The 20,666-nt window shown below is 38.7% G+C and overlaps 1 protein-coding gene across 1 annotated transcript in view; it reads left to right on the forward strand.

Moving 5' to 3' along the window:
• The window catches only part of LOC127672476 (cytochrome P450 3A13-like), a 60,700-nt gene that overhangs the window by 21,332 nt on the left and 18,702 nt on the right, over positions 1-20,666 (forward strand). Inside the window, 3 exon segments of the mRNA XM_052167622.1 lie at positions 12,592-12,705; positions 13,002-13,090; positions 13,696-13,844. Coding sequence (XP_052023582.1) covers positions 12,592-12,705; positions 13,002-13,090; positions 13,696-13,844 — 352 coding nt within the window.

Consider the following 20,666-nt stretch of genomic DNA (forward strand, 5'->3'; position numbering starts at 1 on the left):
GATTGGTTATGCACTGGCTGTGAAGTAGTTTAGTCAATTATGACTTCCCTTATTTTTATAAATAATCTTTCTTTTTTTGTTGTTTTTTTTTATTTTTTATTGATATATTTTTATTTACATTTCAAATGATTTCCCCTTTTCTGGATCCCCACTCCCCACAAGTTCCATAAGCCCTCTTCCCTCCCCCTGTTCCTCCATCTACCCCTTCCCACTTCCCTTTTCTGGAATTCCCCTATACTCTTGCACTGAGTCTTTCCAGAACCAGGGGCCACTCCTCCATTCTTTTTGGACACCATTTAATATGTGGATTATGTCTTGGGTATTCAAAGTTTCTAGGCTAATATCCACTTATCAGTGAGTGCATACCATGATTGATCTTTTGAGACTGGGTTACCTCACTTAGTATGATGTTCTCCAGCTCCATCCATTTGTCTAAGAATTTCATGAATTCATTGTTTCTAATGGCTGAATAGTACTCCATTGTGTAAATATACCACATTTTTTGTATCCATTCCTCCGTTGAAGGACACCTGGGTTCTTTCCAGCTTCTGGCTACTACAAATACGGCTGCTATGAACATAGTGAAGCATGTGTCCTTATTGCATGCTGCAGAATCCTCTGGGTATATGCCCAGGAGTGGTATAACCAGGTCCTCAGGAAGTGTCATGCCCAGTTTTCTGAGGAACCACCAGACTGATTTCCAAAGTGGTTGCACCATCTTGCAATCCCACCAGCAGTGGAGGAATGTTCCTCTTTCTCCACATCCTCACCAACTGTGAGGGGCTGCCTATTGTTCCTGCAAACGCCATTACAAGATGGCGCCGAGGAGTGCAGTAAACATCTCATTTTGGCCTTTGTCCCAGCACAAGTCTGCCCGGCAACAGCAAGCAGCCTATCCCAGCCTGACTAGCTTATCTATATTAGAAACATCCTGTCCTGCCTATATATGCCGCTCCCTTTCCTTCTCCCTTGCCTCTCATCTTCAACTCTCCATTAATCCATCGGTACTCCAATAAAGGTGTGATAAGAGAAGAATCCTCGTGTCGGTGGTCTTCTTCCCTGCCGGTCAGGGGGGCTCGCCACAGCTGGTGCCGAAACCCGGGAAGTAGGTCCAGTGGACACGTCTGAGGGGCCCAAGAAGGATTCAGAACTCTACACATGGAGTGAGTAAGTCTCCCCAAGTAAGTAGTATGTGGCTCGACTACCCTGCTGACCCTTTGATGTTTGCTGGATTTTTTTCTCTGTGCAGTCGTGGTGATTCTTCTGTGCTGTTTTTGGCTTCGTTGCCATAAACCTGGCGAGGAGTGCCTTTGTTGGATTTAAAAAACGAAAGTAAGACCGTTGTAGATAAAGCGGCATTTCTCGCTGTACTGTAAGTCCCTCGTAGATAAGTGGGCAGTATGGGCAACAACTTGGGGGCTGGACCTGGCACCTGTGACTTTGCAGCCCTTATACAGGGTCTGCTAAAGCAGAGAGGACTGAAGATATCACCGCGCACAGTAGAAACTATAGTGAAGGATATTGATAAGGCAGCGCCGTGGTTCGCTGTTTCGGGCGATTTTAACCTCGACTGCTGGGAAAAGTTAGGAGAAGACCTTGAAAGAGCAAAACAGGAGGATAGAATTGGCCGAGGATCAATTCCTTTATGGAAGCTGGTCCATTCGTGCCTCAAGGACAGTAAGAACATGGAGCTGATTAAGCAGGGGCGCAAAGTTTTGGCTTCGCAACAGGATAGTCTCTTGGAAGCGGAGTCAAAAGGGGAGGAAGACAGGCCTGCAAAATACAACAGAAATAAAAGGGAAAAGAAAAGAAAAATAAAACAAGGGGAAAGTAAAAAGGAACCCCTATATCCAGTTCTGGAAGAGTTTGCAAACTTAGAAATTTCAGATGATTCGGTAGTAGAAGGATTGTCGGAGGAGGACAAGGAGGAGCTTGAAGAAACTGCTACAGAGTATGAGAGCGATCGTTATGGGCGGTAGCCAATTTTGAACAAAGCCAGAGTAGGCGCGGGACCAGTGGCCCGTATCGCCCTTCCGGTGGTTTATTCGATATAATTTATTTACATTTCAAATGATTTCCCTTTTTCTAGCCCCCTTCTCTTCCCCTGTCCTACTTTTAAAAGCAGCTTTTTGCTAGCCTGCGCGTTTATTTGGGAAAGCAAGAGCTTGCTTTAAGTATAGCCCTCTTAAAGGAGCTCCACGGAGAGCTAGATCACACCTGAGGAATTTATGCAGCCTATTCGAGCTAAATTCTCTAGAAGAAAAAAATTTATTCTTTAAAAGTCAGAGACAGTTAAAACGGCCGGACAAAGAAAATCCTGGGCTCTCCCCCCCTCCTACCTCTCTCTACAAGGTCACTGTGTTTTTCTCTACAAGGTCACTGTGTTTTTCTTCCCTTCTCTGGCAGAACTCCCAGAAGAAAAGAAGATAAGAGGTTAACTCTTAAACAAGAGAAAAAGCAGGTTTCTGAAAAGCAGTTTTTTCATGTATAAGACATAGTATTAAAAGTATAATAATAATAATAATAATAATAATAATAATAACGGTTAAAAGCTAACTTTAAAACTTTCCAGGAAACAGAAGAAAATGGGAGACGTCCTATTTTCTCTCTGAATCCTTATGGAGATATTATTACTTCTGGTTAAGGTATTTGTATCTTTTTGGGACATTAAGTTCCATTTCTGTCTGTTGCCTATTTTGGTGCACCAAAAACTTGTCTATATGTGTGTCAATTTATGTTGTCTATTGTTTGAGTGGCTGAATGATTGTTGTGTTTATGTTATGTGTTAAAGAGAAAACATAAAATGGTAAAAAGGGGGTGTTATTTACTGGCAGTCCTGTCAGTCTGCAATTTACACAGAAGAAGATGATTAAAGGAGCTTCACATACTTTTTAAGAGACCAGCAGTCTCAAACTTAATGGTTAATTCTCTTGGGAAAAATTTCTACTGTGGTGATGGTTGGGTTCAAGGTGTTTTATTCCCCTGAAATTACAGCTAGAAAAATATATATATTTGGTTTAAATTAATGAGATTTGTGTAATTGCTTCATCCTTATTTCTAATTGGTCTTAAAGGTATAAATGTTTTACATGCCTTGACTATAGAATATTGATTCATAAGTTATTGGACATGATTCAAAAGAAAATATAATGGTAACAAAAGGTAAGTAGATCTATAAAACATTAATAAGGCTATATAGAAATTATAAAGGCATTAAAATTCGGTCTTAGATTCATACCAAATATTGACACAAGAGGCTAGAGTAGCCCTCAACAGAGTAAAACAAGGCTTACAAGACACAGTGTTGTTTCGCTACAAAGAAAAAGAGAAAATTGCTTTATGCATTTTGTCTACCTTTTTGCAGCCTACAGGCCTGCTATGGCAAGAAGGTCCCTTGTTGTGGGTGCATCCTAGAGCCTCACCAGCAAAATCTATTGATCATTACTCTACTGCAATTACAAAATTGACCCTTCTAGAGATACAACAATGCCTACAGTTTTTTGAGAAGAATCTTACATCACTGATTATTTCCTATACTGCCTCTCAGGTGCAGATTTTGTGCAGAACAATTAATGATTGGGTCATATTGCACTGCTGTTTTGATGGATTAATAGATAATCATTATCCCAGATATCCTTTGCTTTCATTTTTTAAGGAACATCCTGCGGTGTTTCCAAAAGTAACTGCACAAGCACCCTTACCAGGTGCCCCCAATATATTTACAGATGGATCAAAAATAGGCTGTGGAGCTTGTATGATCGAGCACAATGAGCCGGTTTTGTGCCAATATCAGCCTGGCTCCTCACAGGTGGTTAAATTACAAATTATGTTAAAAGTTTTCAAATAATGCTCCTTTCAAGTTCAAATTTTGGCAGCTACATCCAATGATTGGGCGATTTTAGTTACCTCCTTTGCTGGACAGATTGACAATCATTATCCAAAGCATCCAATTTTGCAATTTGCCCTGAGTCAGGCTGTAGTATTTCCACGAGTGACATCCAGAAACTCACTCCCAGATGGAATCATGGTATATACTGATGGATCAAAAACTGGTATAGGTGCTTATGTAGTTAATTGCAAGGTAGTATCTAAACAATATAATAAAATCTCACCTCAAATTGTGGAATGTTTAGTAGTACTAGAGGTTCTTGAGATCTTCCCAGGACCGCTTAATATTGTGTCTGACTCTTCTTATGTAGTTAATGCAGTTAACCTTCTTGAGAAAGCTGGGATAATAAAGTCCTCCAGCAGAGTTGCTAATATTTTTCAACAAATACAATTTGTGTTAGTGAATAGAAGATTCCCTGTTTATGTTACTCATGTCAGAGCACACTCGGGCCTCCTTGGTCCTATGTCACTAGGAAATGAATTGGCGGATAAAGCCACCAAGATCGTGGCTATTGCACTGTTTTCCTAGACAGAAGCTGCAAAAGAATTTCATAAGTGCTTTCATGTGATGGCTGAAACCTTACGTCACCGTTTTTCAATGATTAGAAAAGAAGCTAGAGAAATAGTTACCCAATGTCAAAATTGTTGTCAATTTTGCCTGTGCCTCACATGGGAATTAACCCACGGGGAATTCGACCACTAATACTTCAATATTTGCATGTTTCTATTGATACATACTCTGGCATTATGTATGCTATACCTCTAACAGGAGAAAAGGCCTCACATGTAATTCAACATTGCCTCGAGGCATAGAGTGCTTGGGGCAAACCCAGACTCCTCAAGACAGACAATGGACCAGCATATACTTTTCAAAAATTTTCGACAGTTTTGCAGTCAAATGGATGTGATTCATTTAACTGGCCTCCCATATAATCCCCAAGGGCAAGGTATTGTGAAACGCGCCCACCACACTCTTAAATCTTACTTAATTAAACAAAAGGGGGAATAGCTGAACATGCTACCCCACGAGTAAGAACATCTCTAGCTCTCTTTACACTTAATTTCTTAAATCTTAAAGAGTCCAATACAACTGCCGCCGACAGGCACGTAAATTCAGTTCTATCTCCTTGCATGCATGTCATGTGGAAGGATGTGCTGGACAATAACTGGTATGAACCGGATCCTGTGATTCAGAGATCCAGGGGAGCTGTTTGTGTTTTTCCACAGGACCGAGCTGATCCGATCTGGGTTCCAGAGAGGCTGACTCGCCGAGTTGAAAGCCCAAGAGAGGAGGATTCGAATCCCAGTGACAAAGATGTGGAGAAGAATAATGATGCTGTGGTGGCTGACTCACCTGACGATCGCCAGTGAAAGTTATTTTTGGTCTTTTTCTCGCACGTGGCCAATACCAGTGCCTGTGCATAATGAATCCAATGTTTTTCCTCAATTTTACTCCACCCGATGCCATTATGGGGTACCTTGTAAATCTAAAGATCAGTCTGAATTGAAGGTGCAAAGTTTTAATCAGACTCGGGTTCCATTGGCAGGAACACTTTGTTTTTCCAATTCTTTTTAGTCACAATGTATTCAAATTCAGAACCAAACGCTGGCAGCTTTTGATGATCCACTTAGATATCTACGACTAGGTCTTCCGGTCGAGATGCATTAATTAAAGTCAGCGCAGGCCAACAGTCAGGCTCGGGCGATGGTAGTAATGGCTTGGACACAGTTAATACTCATACCTTTTGGATGAACATGACATTATTGATACCCATGATCTCTAAGGACAATAGTAGCAGGATATACAACGGGTCTAAGTCTACTTATCTTTGTCCAAATGTCCTTCCTGACTACCCACCTGAGTTTTTACACTGCAGGGGACAATTTGATAGAGTGTTTCCCATTTCACCTGGTTTCTGGTTTACAATTGATCTAGACAGATACAAGTATCGTAACAATTCCACAAAGAACGGATGGCCTTTATCATCCTGGACCCTTATTAACTCAAAGGGTCCAGGGTCTGTGATCTATCGCCTATAGTCAATTTGGAAAATAGTAAGGTAGATCTGTTCAATGTTTCTGGAGTCCTAAACTCCACTACTAATAGGCTTGTAGTTAATAGTTTTCATAAGCAACATAATATGACATTCTCTAGAGGTCGCATGTGTGTAGATCCTCCATTTTTGTTTTTGCTGTTTAATTATTCCTCTCCAGTAGTGGATTGCAGGAACCAAAGTTGTTACATCAGTCAGTGTTGGAGTAACAGAAAATATGACTCAGCTTTAGTAATGCGCATGCCTACCCTAGTACCTATCCCTGTTAGGGTTGATCCAAGTGAATTTCCTTTGGTTACCTTGTTTAGACAGAAAAGAGATTTTGGCATCACTGCCGCTATAGTCACTGCAATAGCAGTTTCTGCAGCTGCAGCGGTCACTGCAGGAGTTGCTATGGCTAATCAGGTACAAACAGTTACTCAAATTAATGAAATAGTACAGAAGACTTCTACTGCTTTTTCCTCACAAGAGAAAATAAATGCTCATTTTGCATCAGGAATCTTAATGCTCAATAAGAGAATAGACCTCTTAGAGGTAGCCTTACAAGATTTATTTGATGTCATCTCTACAAGTTGTGTAGACAGAACTCCCCACATCTGTGTAACACCCTACTCTGCGACCCTCAATGAGTCTAAGCAGTTGTCTAATATTCTGAGTGGAAATTGGTCCAGAGAATTTGAGCAATTACAAGCTAATTTCAGTTATCGCATTCATGTGCTTAACAGCACCAAGGTAGAATTGGTCACTATAGGACAATTTTCAGATTGGATGGTAAAAACCTTTTCCTATTTTAAAGAGTGGATAGGAGTTGGCATGTTGGCGCGTTTTGTCTGGCAGGACTATTTCTAACTCTATTCCTTTTCTGCAAAATGTGAGCAGCTCGGAACAGGGAAAAGGTTGTCATTGCTCGAGCCTTGACAGCTCTGGAAGCAGGCCAATCTCCTCAAGCCTGGATCAGCCTCTACAAAGATCTCTGAGGTTTTATTACTCAGGCATTTGCAGCCCTGGAATTTTGCTCAAGCATTTAGACAGCTGACCGGACAGCTCTTGCACGCCCGGAACTCAGGTTCATTGCACTGGGCAGAGTGTCCAACACAGCACCCAAGGAGGGTTGTTGAACAAGGTATCGCACAGAGGGCCACTATCCCCCTGAGAGACATGTCGTTCCGCATAAGGGTTGCCTGCCCAAGTCTCCCTTTCCCAGAAAAACGGCAGAGGACAGGTCGAGAGTATCTCGGGCTCCAGAATAGGCCTAGGGATTACTCCCGTACATGGTCTGAAATTAATTTTGGCTGGGAGGTACGACCACTATCTCTACCCTCTCAATTGGGAGATCTATTTGCTGCATAATAAAACAAAAGGAGGGAGATGTGAGGGGCTGCCTATTGTTCCTGCAAACGCCATTACAAGATGGCGCCGAGGAGTGCAGTAAACATCTCATTTTGGCCTTTGTCCCAGCACAAGTCTGCCCGGCAACAGCAAGCAGCCTATCCCAGCCTGACTAGCTTATCTATAGTAGAAACATCCTGTCCTGCCTATATATGCCGCTCCCTTTCCTTCTCCCTTGCCTCTCATCTTCAACTCTCCATTAATCCATCGGTACTCCAATAAAGGTGTGATAAGAGAAGAATCCTCGTGTCGGTGGTCTTCTTCCCTGCCGGTCAGGGGGGCTCGCCACAACCAACACCTGCTGTCTCCTGAGTTTTTGACCTTAGCCATTCTGACTGTTGTGAGGTGAAATCTCAGGGTTGTTTTGATTTGCATTTCCCTAATGATTAATGATGTTGAACATTTCTTAAGGTGTTTCTCAGCTCTCCGAAGTTCTTCATGTTAAAATTCTTTGTTTAGCTCCGCACCCCATTTTTAATGGGGTTATTTGGTTCTCTGGGTTCTGCCTTCTTGATTTTTTTGTATATATTAGATATTAGCCCTCTGTTGGATTTAGGGTTGGCGAAGATCCTTTCCCAATCTGTTGGTTGATGTTTTGTCCTTTTGACAGTGTCCTTTGCCTTAAAGAAACTTTGTAGTTTTATGAGGTCCCATTTGTCAATTCTTGATCTTAGAGCGTAAGCTATTGGTGTTCTACTCAGGAACTTTTCCTCTGTGCCCATGTCCTCAAGGGTCTTCCCCAGTTTCTTTTATATTAGTTTCAGTGTGTCAGGTTTTATGTGGAGGTCCTTGATCCATTTGGAGTTGAGCTTAGTGCAAGGAGATAAGAATGGATCGATTCACATTCTTCTGCATGCTGACTTCCAATTGAACCAGCACCATTAGTTGAAAAGACTATCTTTTTTCCATTGGATGCTTTCAGCTCCTTTATTGAATATCAAGTGACCATAGGTGTGTGGGTTCATTTCTGGGTCTTCAATCCTATTCCATTGATCCGCTTGCCTGACATTGTACCAATACCATGCAGTTTTTTTTTCACTATTGCTCTGTAGTAAAGTTTAAAGTCTGGAATACTGAATCTCCCTGAAGTTCTTTTACTGTTGAGAATAGTTTTGGGATTTTTATGGGGATAGCATTGAATCTGTAGATTGCTTTGGCAAGATGGCCATTTTAACTATATTAATCCTTCCAATCCATGAGCATGGAAGATTTTTCCATTTTCTGAGATCTTCTTTGATTTCCTTCTTCAGAGATTTGAAGTTCTTGGCATATAGGTCTTTCACTTGTTTGGTTAGAGTTACCCCAAGATACTTTATGCTGTTTGTAGCTATTGTGAAGGGAGTCGTCATTTCCCTAAATTTCTTTCTCATTCTGCTTATCCTTTGAATATATAAAGGCTACTGATTTGCATGCCTCGATTTTGTAGCCAGCCATTTTGCTGAAGTTATCAGCTGTAGAAGTTCTCTAGTAGAGTTTTTATGGTCACTTAAATATACTATCATATAATCTGCAAATAGTGATAGTTTGACGTCTTCCTTCCTTTCCAATTTGTATCCCTTTGACCTCCTTATGTTGTCTAATTGCTCTAGCTAGGACTTCAAGAACTATATTGAAAAGATATGGAAAGAGGGGGCAGCCTTGTCTAGTCCCTGATTTTAGTTGGATTGCTTCAAGTTTCTCTCCATTTAGTTTGAGGTTGGCTACCGGTTTGTTGTATATTGCTATTACTATATTTAGATATGGTCTTTGAATTCCTGTCCTTTCCAAGACTTTTAGCATGAAAGGATGTTGAATTTTGTCAAATGCTTTTTCAGCATCCAATGAAATGATCATGTGGTTTTTTTTCTTTGATATTTTTTATGTAGTGGATAGCATTTATGGATTTCCTTATATTGAACCATTCCTGCATCCCTGGGATGAAGCCTACTTGATCATGGTGGATGATCCTTTTGATGTGTTCTTGGATGCGGTGGGCAAGAATTTTATTTACTATTTTTGAATCGATATTCATAAGGGAAATTGGCCTGAAATTCTCTTTCTTAGTTGGAACTTTGTGTGGTTTTGCTATCAGCGTAATAGTGGCTTCGAAGAAGGAGTTGGGTAGTGTTCCTTCTGTTTCTATTTGGTGGAAAAGTTTGAAGAGTATTGGTCTTAAGTCTTCTTTGAAGGTATGATAGAATTCTGCACTGAAACCATCTGGTTCTGTGCTTTTTTTTGGTCGGAAGCCTATCTATGACCCCTTCTATTTCTTTAGGGGTTGTGGGTCTGTTTAGATTGTCTATTTGATCCTGGTTTAATTTTGGTAATTGGTATCTGTCTAAGAAAATGTCCATTTCCTCCATATTCTCCAGTTTTGTTGAGTACAGGTTTTTGTAGTAGGACCTGATGATTTTTTGAATTTCCTCGGTTTCTGTTGTAATATCTCCATTTTCATTTCTAATTTTGTTAATTTGGATACTTTCTCTGTGCCCTTTGGTTAGTCTGGCTAAAGGTTTATCTATCTTGTTGATTTTTTTCAAAGAACCAGCTTTTGGTTTTGTTGATTCTTTGTATGGTTCTCTTGGTTTCTACTTGATTGATTTCAGCCCTGAGTTTGATGATTTCCTGCCTTCTTCTCCTCCTGGGTGAATTAGCTTCTTTTTGTTCCAGGGCTTTCCGTTGTTCAGTTAATCTTCTAGTGTATGCTCTCTCGAATTTCTTTTGGAGCCACTCAAAGCTATGAGTTTTCCTCTTAGCACAGCTTTCATTGTGTCCCATAGATTTGTGTATGTTGTGCCTTCATTTTCATTAAATGCTAAGAAATCTTTGATTTCTTTCTTTATTTCTTCCTTGACCAAGGTATCATTGAGTAGAATATTGTTCAGTTTCCATGTGTATGTGGGATTTCTGTTGTTTTTATTGTTATTAAAGAACACTTTTACTCCATAGTGATCTGATAGGAGGCATGAGATTATTTCAATCTTCTTATATTTGTTGAGATCTGTCTTGTGACCAACTATATGATCTATTTTGGAGAAGGTACCATGAGGTGCTGAGAAAAAGGTGTATTCTTTTGCTTTGGGATGAAAAGTTTTATATATATATATATATATATATATGTTAACTTCAATTGGTCCTAAGCTTCAATTAGTTTCACTGTCTCCCTGTTTAGTTTCTGTTTTCCTGATTGGTCGATAGGTGAGAGTGGAGTGTGGAAGTCACCCACAATTAATGTGTTAGGTGCAATGTTTGCTTTGAGCTTTAGTAAAGTTTCTTTTATGAATGAGGGCACCCTTGTATTTGGGGCATAGATGTTCAGGATTGAGAATTTTTCTTGTTGTGTTTTTCCTTTGACCAGCAAGAAGTGACCTTCCATGTCTCCTATGATGACATTAGTTGAAAGTCAATTTTATCTGATATTAGAATGGCAACTCCGGCTTGTTTCCTGGGACCAGGCAGAGAGTATAACAGAATAGATGGTATAGTCTACAGGAAATTTATATTCTTTGAATGTGGGCTTCATGGGAATTATAAGATAAATTCTTGATTTGACAAGGTGCCTGGTTCTTATTAGCAGGTGTTAATAAAAGTGTGATTAAATTGTTTTAATAGTTAGGAAAGAAGACAGATTTTCAAAACGAGTAGAATTATGAGGTTTTTGGTTGTTTTGTTATTCCACTGAAAGAGAATGCAGGATACAAGATTTCCTTGTTGCTGACTGAATGGTATGCTGATTTGAGAAAAAGGGTTTGTCTTTGTGTTTTTAGAATAGCTGATTAGTGTCTATATACCTTCTAGAGTTATATGGACCAGATATTACAGAGGGAAACTGCCTGAATATAAATTCAGGTGAATCAAATGAAAAACTATTCTTCATGATATCCGCCATATGGCACAAATGCCTTGATGGTAGTAGTGTGGGATTTATATTTTTTAAATATTTCACACTACATAGGGAGATTCATTGTATGCAGTTCAATTGCGTTCAGTTGGGTTTCTCCCCGAATTCCCTTCAGTTTTTACAGTTTGTGAAGTGAAGGTCAGCAGAGGCATTTGAATCCAGAGAATAAAAAATAGACAGAAAATTACAAAAAAATTGCAAACTTAGTTTGAATCCAACCAGAGAAATTCAGTGAGAAGCTGAGAAAAGCCCCCTTGAATCAGATAACTTGGATAGGATCTTAAGCCAAAGCATATGAGTTGAAACAGCCAGGCCTGAGTTCAGATAGAACTAGAAAGGGTGAGTTCATTCAGCAGTAAATCTCTGAGATAATGATTACATCTGGTGAATAAAATGTACAATTACAATGGCAAATTGCTTATACAGTGCTGATTGTTTTTGGCACCACGACATAAACCTAGACTTAGTTAGGAAGAGTCTTCAATTGAAAGAATGCCTCCATTAGCTCATGTCTAGAAATGCTTCAGAGCATATTCCTAATTAGTGACTGACAACCAAACTCACTGTGGTTGACACCATCCTTGGGAAGTTAGTCCTGGGTTATATATGAAAGCAGGTGAGCAATCCATTAGGTGACATTTATGCAGAGATTCTGCGTCAGTTCCTGCCTTCTATTCCTGCCTTGTGTCTCTGCCTTGACTTCTTTTTTTGAAGGGATGGGATCTGAATTGTAAGCTTAAATAAACCCTCTCGAACCAAGTTGCTTTTGCCCATGTTCTTTATCACAGAAATCACAACAATAGAATGCTATCTAAGAAACCAATCTTTCTTTTTTCTATTTTCTATACTGAGTTCGAGACTATATTTCAATCTCTTTCCTGTCTATTCATTTTGAAAGGAAATTTTTCTCATGAGTAAATTATATTGATGTAAAAATTGTAATAGGACAGGTTAATACAATATCAGATAGCTGTATGTATCCTTCTTGTACTTTGAGGTATTTTACATATTTAATTTATTCATCACATTGTGTGCTTGAGTGTATTATATGCATGGCATTTGTGCAAGTGGTCACAGAGACCAAAAGAGGACTTCAGAAACCAAGAGCTGTAATTACTGGTAGCTGTGAACCACCAACTGGGTGTGTGCTAAGCATTGAACCAGGGTCGTCTGCGAGAAGAGTAAGCGTTCTTAACCACCAAGCCACTGGTTCATCCCCAGTTTGAGAAAATTTATTGAGAGACTTGCAAAATCTAAGCCACCCTGTAGAGGGTTACTATCAATTAATATCAAGGAATATTGTCTATTTTATAAATATTTTACAAATGCCAAGATAACCAAAATAACGAAAGGGAAAAGTATAATTTTCTTGGTATTGTAGGCTGTGGGTCCTGGTGGAATTTTGAAAAAGGGCCTCCTAAGAAGTGAAAATGAAGAATGGAAAAGAATTCGATCATTGGTTTCTCCAACCTTCACCAGTGGAAAACTGAAGGAGGTAAGAAAATAAAGGATGTTTTTTAAAGATGTGATTAATTCTGAGTACAGGGTGAAGTAATATATTCTTCAAAGAAATGTTCCTTTGTGCATCACATTGCTAAGAATTGTCTTTCTTTTCTTTGTTGATGTTGTTATTTTTATTGTTTTTCCTTTTATGGTTTTTATTTGTTTCAGTGGAGGTTGCTCTTTCACCTCTGTTAAAATGTGACTCTTTTCATAATTTCAAAAGTCTTGTTATTTGGGAACCTCAGATGTTGACATTTGTCAATGCAGTGTATTGTATTTTGTACTTAGATGTTCCCCATCATCCAACACTATGGAGATGTGCTGGTGAATAATATGAGACTGGAAGTAGAGAAAGGCAAGCCCATTGCTGTGAGAGAGTGAGTAGTAATGCATGTATTGGCTGTGGGCTTTGTCACTTCTGGAGACATCCCCTACTTTTCAAGAACCCCAGATTATTCCAGAGAAAAAGGACAAGTATGATGTTATCCTCCTGTAAACCATGCATTAAGAAACACCTCCCAGATTAACTTTGGAGAATCTCCCTCTAATGTACATGAAACAAAATTAGATTAGCATTTGTTGTCTCTTATTTTAGAAGACAAATTATATAGTTTAGAGAGAATGATGAAAATTTAGGTAAGATACAGCTCTCAATACTAAGAAATGAAAGAGGAGAATATATGAGGTTCATCAGAGATCCTTAATTTGCCATGAGTATTACAGTTTATATCTTTGGACAATCTAAAATTCATGTTTTGCTGAACATCTTAGAAATATATCAACAAAAGAGAAATCGCTTCTACCTCTATTTAATTAAACTGAAGAGGGGTGACTTTCTGGAAATTATGTGGGCAGTAAAATCACATTGATTTTTGAAGATGCCACAATAGTAAACTCAGGCTGCACTAAACATAATGCAGACAAATTGTCCCATAGCTCAGGAGCTGTGTTGGTCTCATATCAATCCCTTTGTCTTTCTTAGAATTTTTGCTGCCTACAGCTTGGATGTGATCATTAGCACCTCATTTGGAGTGAAGGTGGATTCTGTCAACAATGCTCAGGATCCTTTTTTGTGTAATGTCAAGAAGCTTCATAAATTTAACCTTTTCAATCCATTAATTTTCTCTATGGGTATGCTGTCTATTTTTAAACTATTATGATATTAGTCTTATTGTAAGTAGCATGCAATGTACAATATACTTCACAGCATATCAATACACAATTAATTCTCCCCCCTTCAGGCTTCACCACTATATGATCTGTATTATCCCCCTTTGTACTTTCATCTTACATCTTATCCATCATTGCTATATCTTTGCTCTTTTTAGATAATTTTATTACATGACCATGTGATTTCTGTCTTTGAGCCATCAATGCCATGATTTATATTTATACATTTACATATATTATTCATTTCACTATATCTTGAAAGAAACTTAAATAAATATCTAATTTCAAGGTTTGTTATTTTTCTGGATAGTATACTAATTTTAGGAGTAAGTGTAGAACTCACCATTTTGTGACACAGGTTATTCTGTGACACAATATCTAGTATTAATTAAGTTTACATATTTATGCATATACATTTAGAGTTGCAATGTTATATGGATGATAGTTCCCTTAAATGCATAGTCTATATGCTTGTGATTTGTTTTGGTATTTCAGAATAGTAATGCATGCTCATTTCCTATATTGATATTTGATGGTTGGATATATTTCTTGGAATCAGCAAAACAAATTCTGATTGCTAATACAATTGGCTAGTTTGTGTATTGTTTGTTTGTTTGTAGACAAACTCATGATCTTGGCTGCTCTGTAACTAGCTATGTAGACCAGATTGGATGAAACTCATAATGATCTGTCTGACTCTGTTTTCTGACTATAGGGGTTAAAGGATGTGTTAATACTATCAGCATTAGTCTGTGTCCTTTGCTAAAGGAACTGAAACCATTTATTTTCAGATTCTTAATGAAAAGCATTCACTGGTTCTTATCATTTAATGGCACTTTGTGGCCTTGTTTGGTCCTCTTTTTTTTTTTTTTTTATTTGATATAATTTATTTACATTTCAAATGATTTCCCCTTTTCTAGCCCCCCCCACTCCCCGAAAGTCCCGTAAGCCCCCTTCTCTTCCCCTGTCCTCCCTCCCACCCCTTCCCAGTTCCCCGTTCTGGTTTTGCCAAATACTGTTTCACTGAGTCTTTCCAGAACCAGGGACCACTCCTGCTTTCTTCTTGTATCTCATTTGATGTGTGGATTATGTTTTGGGTATTCCAGTTTTCTAGGTTAATAACCACTTATTAGTGAGTGCATACCATGATTCACCTTTTGAGTCTGGGTTACCTCACTTAGTATGATGTTCTCTAGCTCCATCCATTTGCCTAAGAATTTCATGAATTCATTGTTTCTAATGGCTGAATAGTACTCCATTGTGTAGATATACCACATTTTTTGTATCCACTCTTCTGTTGAGGGATACCTGGGTTCTTTCCAGCATCTGGCAATTATAAATAGGGCTGCTATGAACATAGTAGAGCATGTATCCTTATTACATGGTGGGAAATCCTCTGGGTATATGCCCAGGAGTGGTATAGCAGGATCTTCTGGAAGTGAGGTGCCCAGTTTTCGGAGGAACCGCCAGACTGCTTTCCAGAGTGGTTGTACCAATTTGCAACCCCACCAGCAGTGGAGGAGTGTTCCTCTTTCTCCGCACCCTCTCCAACACCTGCTGTCTCCTGAATTTTTAATCTTAGCCATTCTGACTGGTGTAAGATGAAATCTTAGGGTTGTTTTGATTTGCATTTCCCTAATGACTAATGAAGTGGAGCATTTTTTAAGATGCTTCTCCGCCATCCGAAGTTCTTCAGGTGAGAATTCTTTGTTTAACTCTGTACCCCATTTTTTAATAGGGTTGTTCGGTTTTCTGGAGTCTAACTTCTTGAGTTCTTTATATATATTGGATATTAGCCCTCTATCTGATGTAGGATTGGTGAAGATCTTTTCCCAATTTGTTGGTTGCCGATCTGTCCTCTTGATGGTGTCCTTTGCCTTACAGAAACTCTGTAACCTTATGAGGTCCCATTTGTCAATTCTTGCTCTTAGAGCATACGCTATTGGTGTTCTGTTCAGAAACTTTCTCCCTGTACCGATGTCCTCAAGGGTCTTCCCCAGTTTCTTTTCTATTAGCTTCAGAGTGTCTGGCTTTATGTGGAGGTCCTTGATCCATTTGGATTTGAGCTTAGTACAAGGAGACAAGGATGGATCAATTCGCATTCTTCTGCATGCTGACCTCCAGTTGAACCAGCACCATTTGTTGAAAAGGCTATCTTTTTTCCATTGGATGTTTTCAGCCTCTTTGTCGAGGATCAAGTGGCCATAGGTGTGTGGGTTCATTTCTGGATCTTCAATCCTGTTCCATTGATCCTCCTGCCTGTCACTGTACCAATACCATGCAGTTTTTAACACTATTGCTCTGTAGTATTGCTTGAGGTCAGGGATACTGATTCCCCCAGATTTTCTTTTGTTGCTGAGAATAGTTTTAGCTATCCTGGGTTTTTTGTTGTTCCAGATGAATTTGATAATTGCTCTTTCTAACTCTGTGAAGAATTGAGTTGGGATTTTGATGGGTATTGCATTGAATCTGTATAGTGCTTTAGGCAAAATGGCCATTTTAACTATATTGATTCTACCGATCCATGAGCATGGGAGGTTTTCCCATTTTTTGAGGTCTTCTTCCATTTCCTTCTTCAGAGTCTTGAAGTTCTTGCCATACAGATCTTTCGCATGTTTGGTAAGAGTCACCCCAAGATACTTTATACTGTTTGTGGCTATTGTAAAGGGGGTCATTTCCCTAATTTCTTTCTCAGCCTGCTTATCCTTTGAGTATAGGAAGGCCACTGATTTGCTTGAGTTGATTTTGTAACCTGCCACTTTGCTGAAGTTGTTTATCAGCTGTAGGAGCTCTCTAGTGGAGTTCTTTGGGTCACTTAGGTAGACGATCATGTCGTCTGCAAATAATGATAGTTTGACTTCCTCCTTTCCAATTTGTATCCCTTTGACCTCCTTATGTTGTCGAATTGCCCGAGCTAGTACCTCAAGTACAATATTGAAAAGATAAGGAGAAAGGGGGCAGCCTTGTCTGGTCCCTGATTTCAGTGGGATTGCTTCAAGTTTCTCTCCGTTTAGTTTGATGCTGGCTACCGGTTTGCTGTATATTGCTTTTACTATGTTTAGGTATGGGCCTTGAATTCCTGTTCTCTCCAAGACTTTAAGCATGAAAGGATGCTGAATTTTGTCAAATGCTTTTTCAGCATCCAATGAAATGACCATGTGGTTTTGTTCTTTGAGTTTGTTTATGTAGTGGATTGTATTGATGGATTTCCGTATATTGAACCAACCCTGCATTCCCGGGATAAAGCCTACTTGATCATGGTGGATGATCGTTTTAATGTGTTCTTGGATTCGGTTGGCAAGAATTTTGTTGAGTATTTTTGCATCGATGTTCATAAGGGAAATTGGTCTGAAGTTCTCTTTCTTTGTTGGATCTTTGTGTGGCTTTGGTATCAGCGTAATTGTGGCTTCGTAGAAGGAATTGGGTAGTGTTCCTTCTGTTTCTATTTTGTGGAATAGTTTGAAGAGTATTGGTGTTAACTCTTCTTTGAAGGTCTGGTAGAATTCTGCACTGAAACCATCTGGTCCTGTGCTTTTTTTGGTTGGAAGACTTTCTATGACTCCTTCTATTTCTTTAGGCTTTATGGGACTGTTTAGATGGTCTAGTCGGTCCTGATTTAATTTTGGTATTTGGTATCTGTCAAGGAAATTGTCCATTTCCTCCAGATTCTCCAGTTGTGTTGAGTACAGGCTCTTGTAGTAGGATCTGATGATTTTTTGGATTTCCTCAGTTTCCGTTGTTATGTCTCCCTTTTCATTTCTAAGTTTGTTAATTTGGATACTTTCTCTGTGCCCTTTGGTCAGTCTGGCTAAGGGTTTATCAATCTTGTTGATTTTCTCAAAGAACCAGCTCCTAGTTTTGTTGATTTTTTGTATGGTTCTCTTTGTTTCTACTTGATTGATTTCGGCCCTGAGTTTGATGATTTCCTGCCTTCTACTCCTCCTGGGTGAAATAGCTTCTTTTTGTTCTAGGGCTTTCAGGTGTGTCATTAAGTTGGTAATGTATGCTCTCTCCATTTTCTTTTTGGAGGCACTCAGGGCTATGAGTTTTCCTCTTAGCACTGCTTTCATTGTGTCCCATAGATTTGGGTATGTTGTGTTTTCATTTTCATTGTGTTCTAAAAAGTCTTTAATTTCTTTCTTTATTTCTTCCTTGACCAAGGTGTCATTGAGTAGAGTATTGTTCAATCTCCACGTGTTTGTGGGTTTTCTGTTGTTTCTGTTGCTATTGAAGACCACTTTTATTCCATAGTGATCAGATAGGAGGCATGGGATTAGTTCTATCTTCTTATATTTGTTGAGGTCTGTCTTGTGACCAATTATATGGTCGATTTTGGAGAAGGTACCATGAGGTGCTGAAAAAAAGGTATACTCTTTTGTTTTAGGATAGAATGTTCTATATATATCAGTTAAATCTAATTGGTCCAAAGCTTCAATTAGTTTCATTGTGTCCTTGTTTAGTTTCTGTTTTCCTGATCGGTCCATTGAGGAAAGTGCAGTGTTGAAGTCACCCACAATTATTGTGTTAGGTGCAATGTGTGCTTTTAGTTTTAATAAAGTTTCTTTTATGAAAGAGGGTGCCCTTGCATTTGGAGCATAGATGTTCAGGATTGAGAGTTCTTCTTGTTGTATTTTTCCTTTGACCAGCAAGAAGTGTCCCTCAGAGTCTCTTTTGATGACTTTGGGTTGAAAGTCAATTTTATCTGATATTAAAATGGCTACTCCAGCTTGTTTCCTGAGACCATTTGCTTGTAAAATTGTCTTCCAGCCTTTTACTCTAAGGTAGTGTTTGTCTTTGACCCTGAGGTGTGTTTCCTATAAGCAGCAAAATGTAGGGTCCTGTTTACGTATCCAGTCAGTTAGTCTGTGTCTTTTTATTGGGGCATTGAGTCCATTGATGTTAAGAGATATTAAGGAATAGTGATTGTTACTTCCTATCATTTTTGACGTTATTTTTTAAATTTGATTGCTTAACTTATTTGGGTTTGATGAAAGGTTACTATCTTGCTTTTTTCAGGGTGGAGTTTCCCTCCTTGTATTGGTGTTGTCCTCCTATTATCCTTTTTAGGGCTGGGTTTGTGGATAGATATTGGGTGAACTTGGTTTTGTCGTGAAATATCTTAGTTTCTCCATCTATGGTGATTGAGAGTTTTGCTGGATATAGTAGTTTTGGTTGGCATTTGTGTTCTCTTAGAGTCTGCATGAGATCTGCCCAGGACCTTCTAGCCTTCATAGTCTCAGGTGATAAGTCTGCTGTGATTCTGATAGGTCTTCCTTTATATGTTACTTGGCCTTTTTCTCTTACTGCCTTTAGTATTCTTTCTTTGTTTAGAACATTTGGTGTTTTGATTATTATGTGACGGGAAGTATTTCTGTTCTGGTCCAGTCTGTTTGGAGTTCTGTAGGCTTCTTGTATATTCATGGGCATCTCTCTCTTTAGGTTAGGGAAGTTTTCTTCCATAATTTTATTGAAGATATTTGCTGGCCCTTTAAGTTGTAAATCTTCACTCTCATCTATGCCTATAATCCTTAGGTTTGGTCTTCTCATTGTGTCCTGGATTTCCTGGATATTTTGGGTTACAAGCTTTTTGCACTTTGCATTTTCTTTAACTGTTGAGTCCATGGTTTCTATGGAATCTTCAGCATCTGAGATTCTTTCTTCTATCTCTTGTATTCTGTTGTTGATATTTGCATCTCTGTCCCCTGATTTCTTCCCAAGGCTTTCTATCTCCAAAGTTGTCTCCCTTTGAGTTTTCTTAGTTGTTTCTACTTCTGATTTTAGATCCTGGATGGTTTTGCTTAGCTCCTTCCCTTGCATGTTTGTGTTTTCCTGTAATTCTTTAAGAGATTTTTGTGTTTCCTCTTTCATGAGCTCAGCCTGTTTACCAAAGTTCTCCTGTATTTCTTTAAGAGATTTTTGTGTTTCGTCTTTCATGACCTCAGCCTGTTGAGCAAAGTTCTCCTGTATTTCTTTAAGTATTTTTTGCATTTCCTCCTTGTTGGCTTTTGTATTCTCCTGGATTTCTTTCAATGATTTTTGTGTTTCCCTTGCAAGGGCTTCTAACTTTTGATAGAAGCCCTTGCAAGGGAAACACAAAAATCATTGGTCCTCTTTTTTAACAATTGCCTTAGCAGTTTTGAAACTCTTCCTCTCTCACTCTTGGCTGTAATTATGGTTTCCTTCAGTCCAAATTCTTGTTTCCATTATGTAATACATGCAGGCTTCACTGTGTTTAATTCTTTAGGCAATTCATTAGGCTGACATAACATACAGTTTTTGCTTCTCCTTTAATTGTAATCAATAAGTTTTTGAAATATTAATACTTTTCAACAGATCTTATGTATTAAATATGAAATATATATTTTAAAGAGACCCTGGCTTTCTTGTTTACTGTTGAAAAGACAGAAGTCACACTGAGGAACTTCTCTTTATATATAAGTTAGTCCCTCCTCTTGTACCTTCAAATACTTTTTTTTTAATTTTGTGTATTCACCTGCTCTTGATTTCATGATTCTTTGTATTGGTCTGTTTGTTTCTTATTGGTTGATTTAAGTCCTAAGATTGACTACTTCCTGACATCTATTCCTCCTGAGTGTGTTTCCTTCTTTTTGTTTTAGAACTTTCAGGTGTACTGTTAAATTGCTAGTATGCAATATCACATATTTCTTTATGAAGGCATGTAGTGCTATGGCATTTCCTCTTATCACTGCTTTCATGTTTGGGTATGTTTTGCCTTCATTTTCATTGAATTCTAGAAAGCCTTGGATTTATTTCTTCTTTGAC

This window comes from Apodemus sylvaticus, chromosome 22, assembly GCF_947179515.1.
Source record: "Apodemus sylvaticus chromosome 22, mApoSyl1.1, whole genome shotgun sequence".
Classification (NCBI taxonomy): Eukaryota; Metazoa; Chordata; class Mammalia; order Rodentia; family Muridae; genus Apodemus; species Apodemus sylvaticus.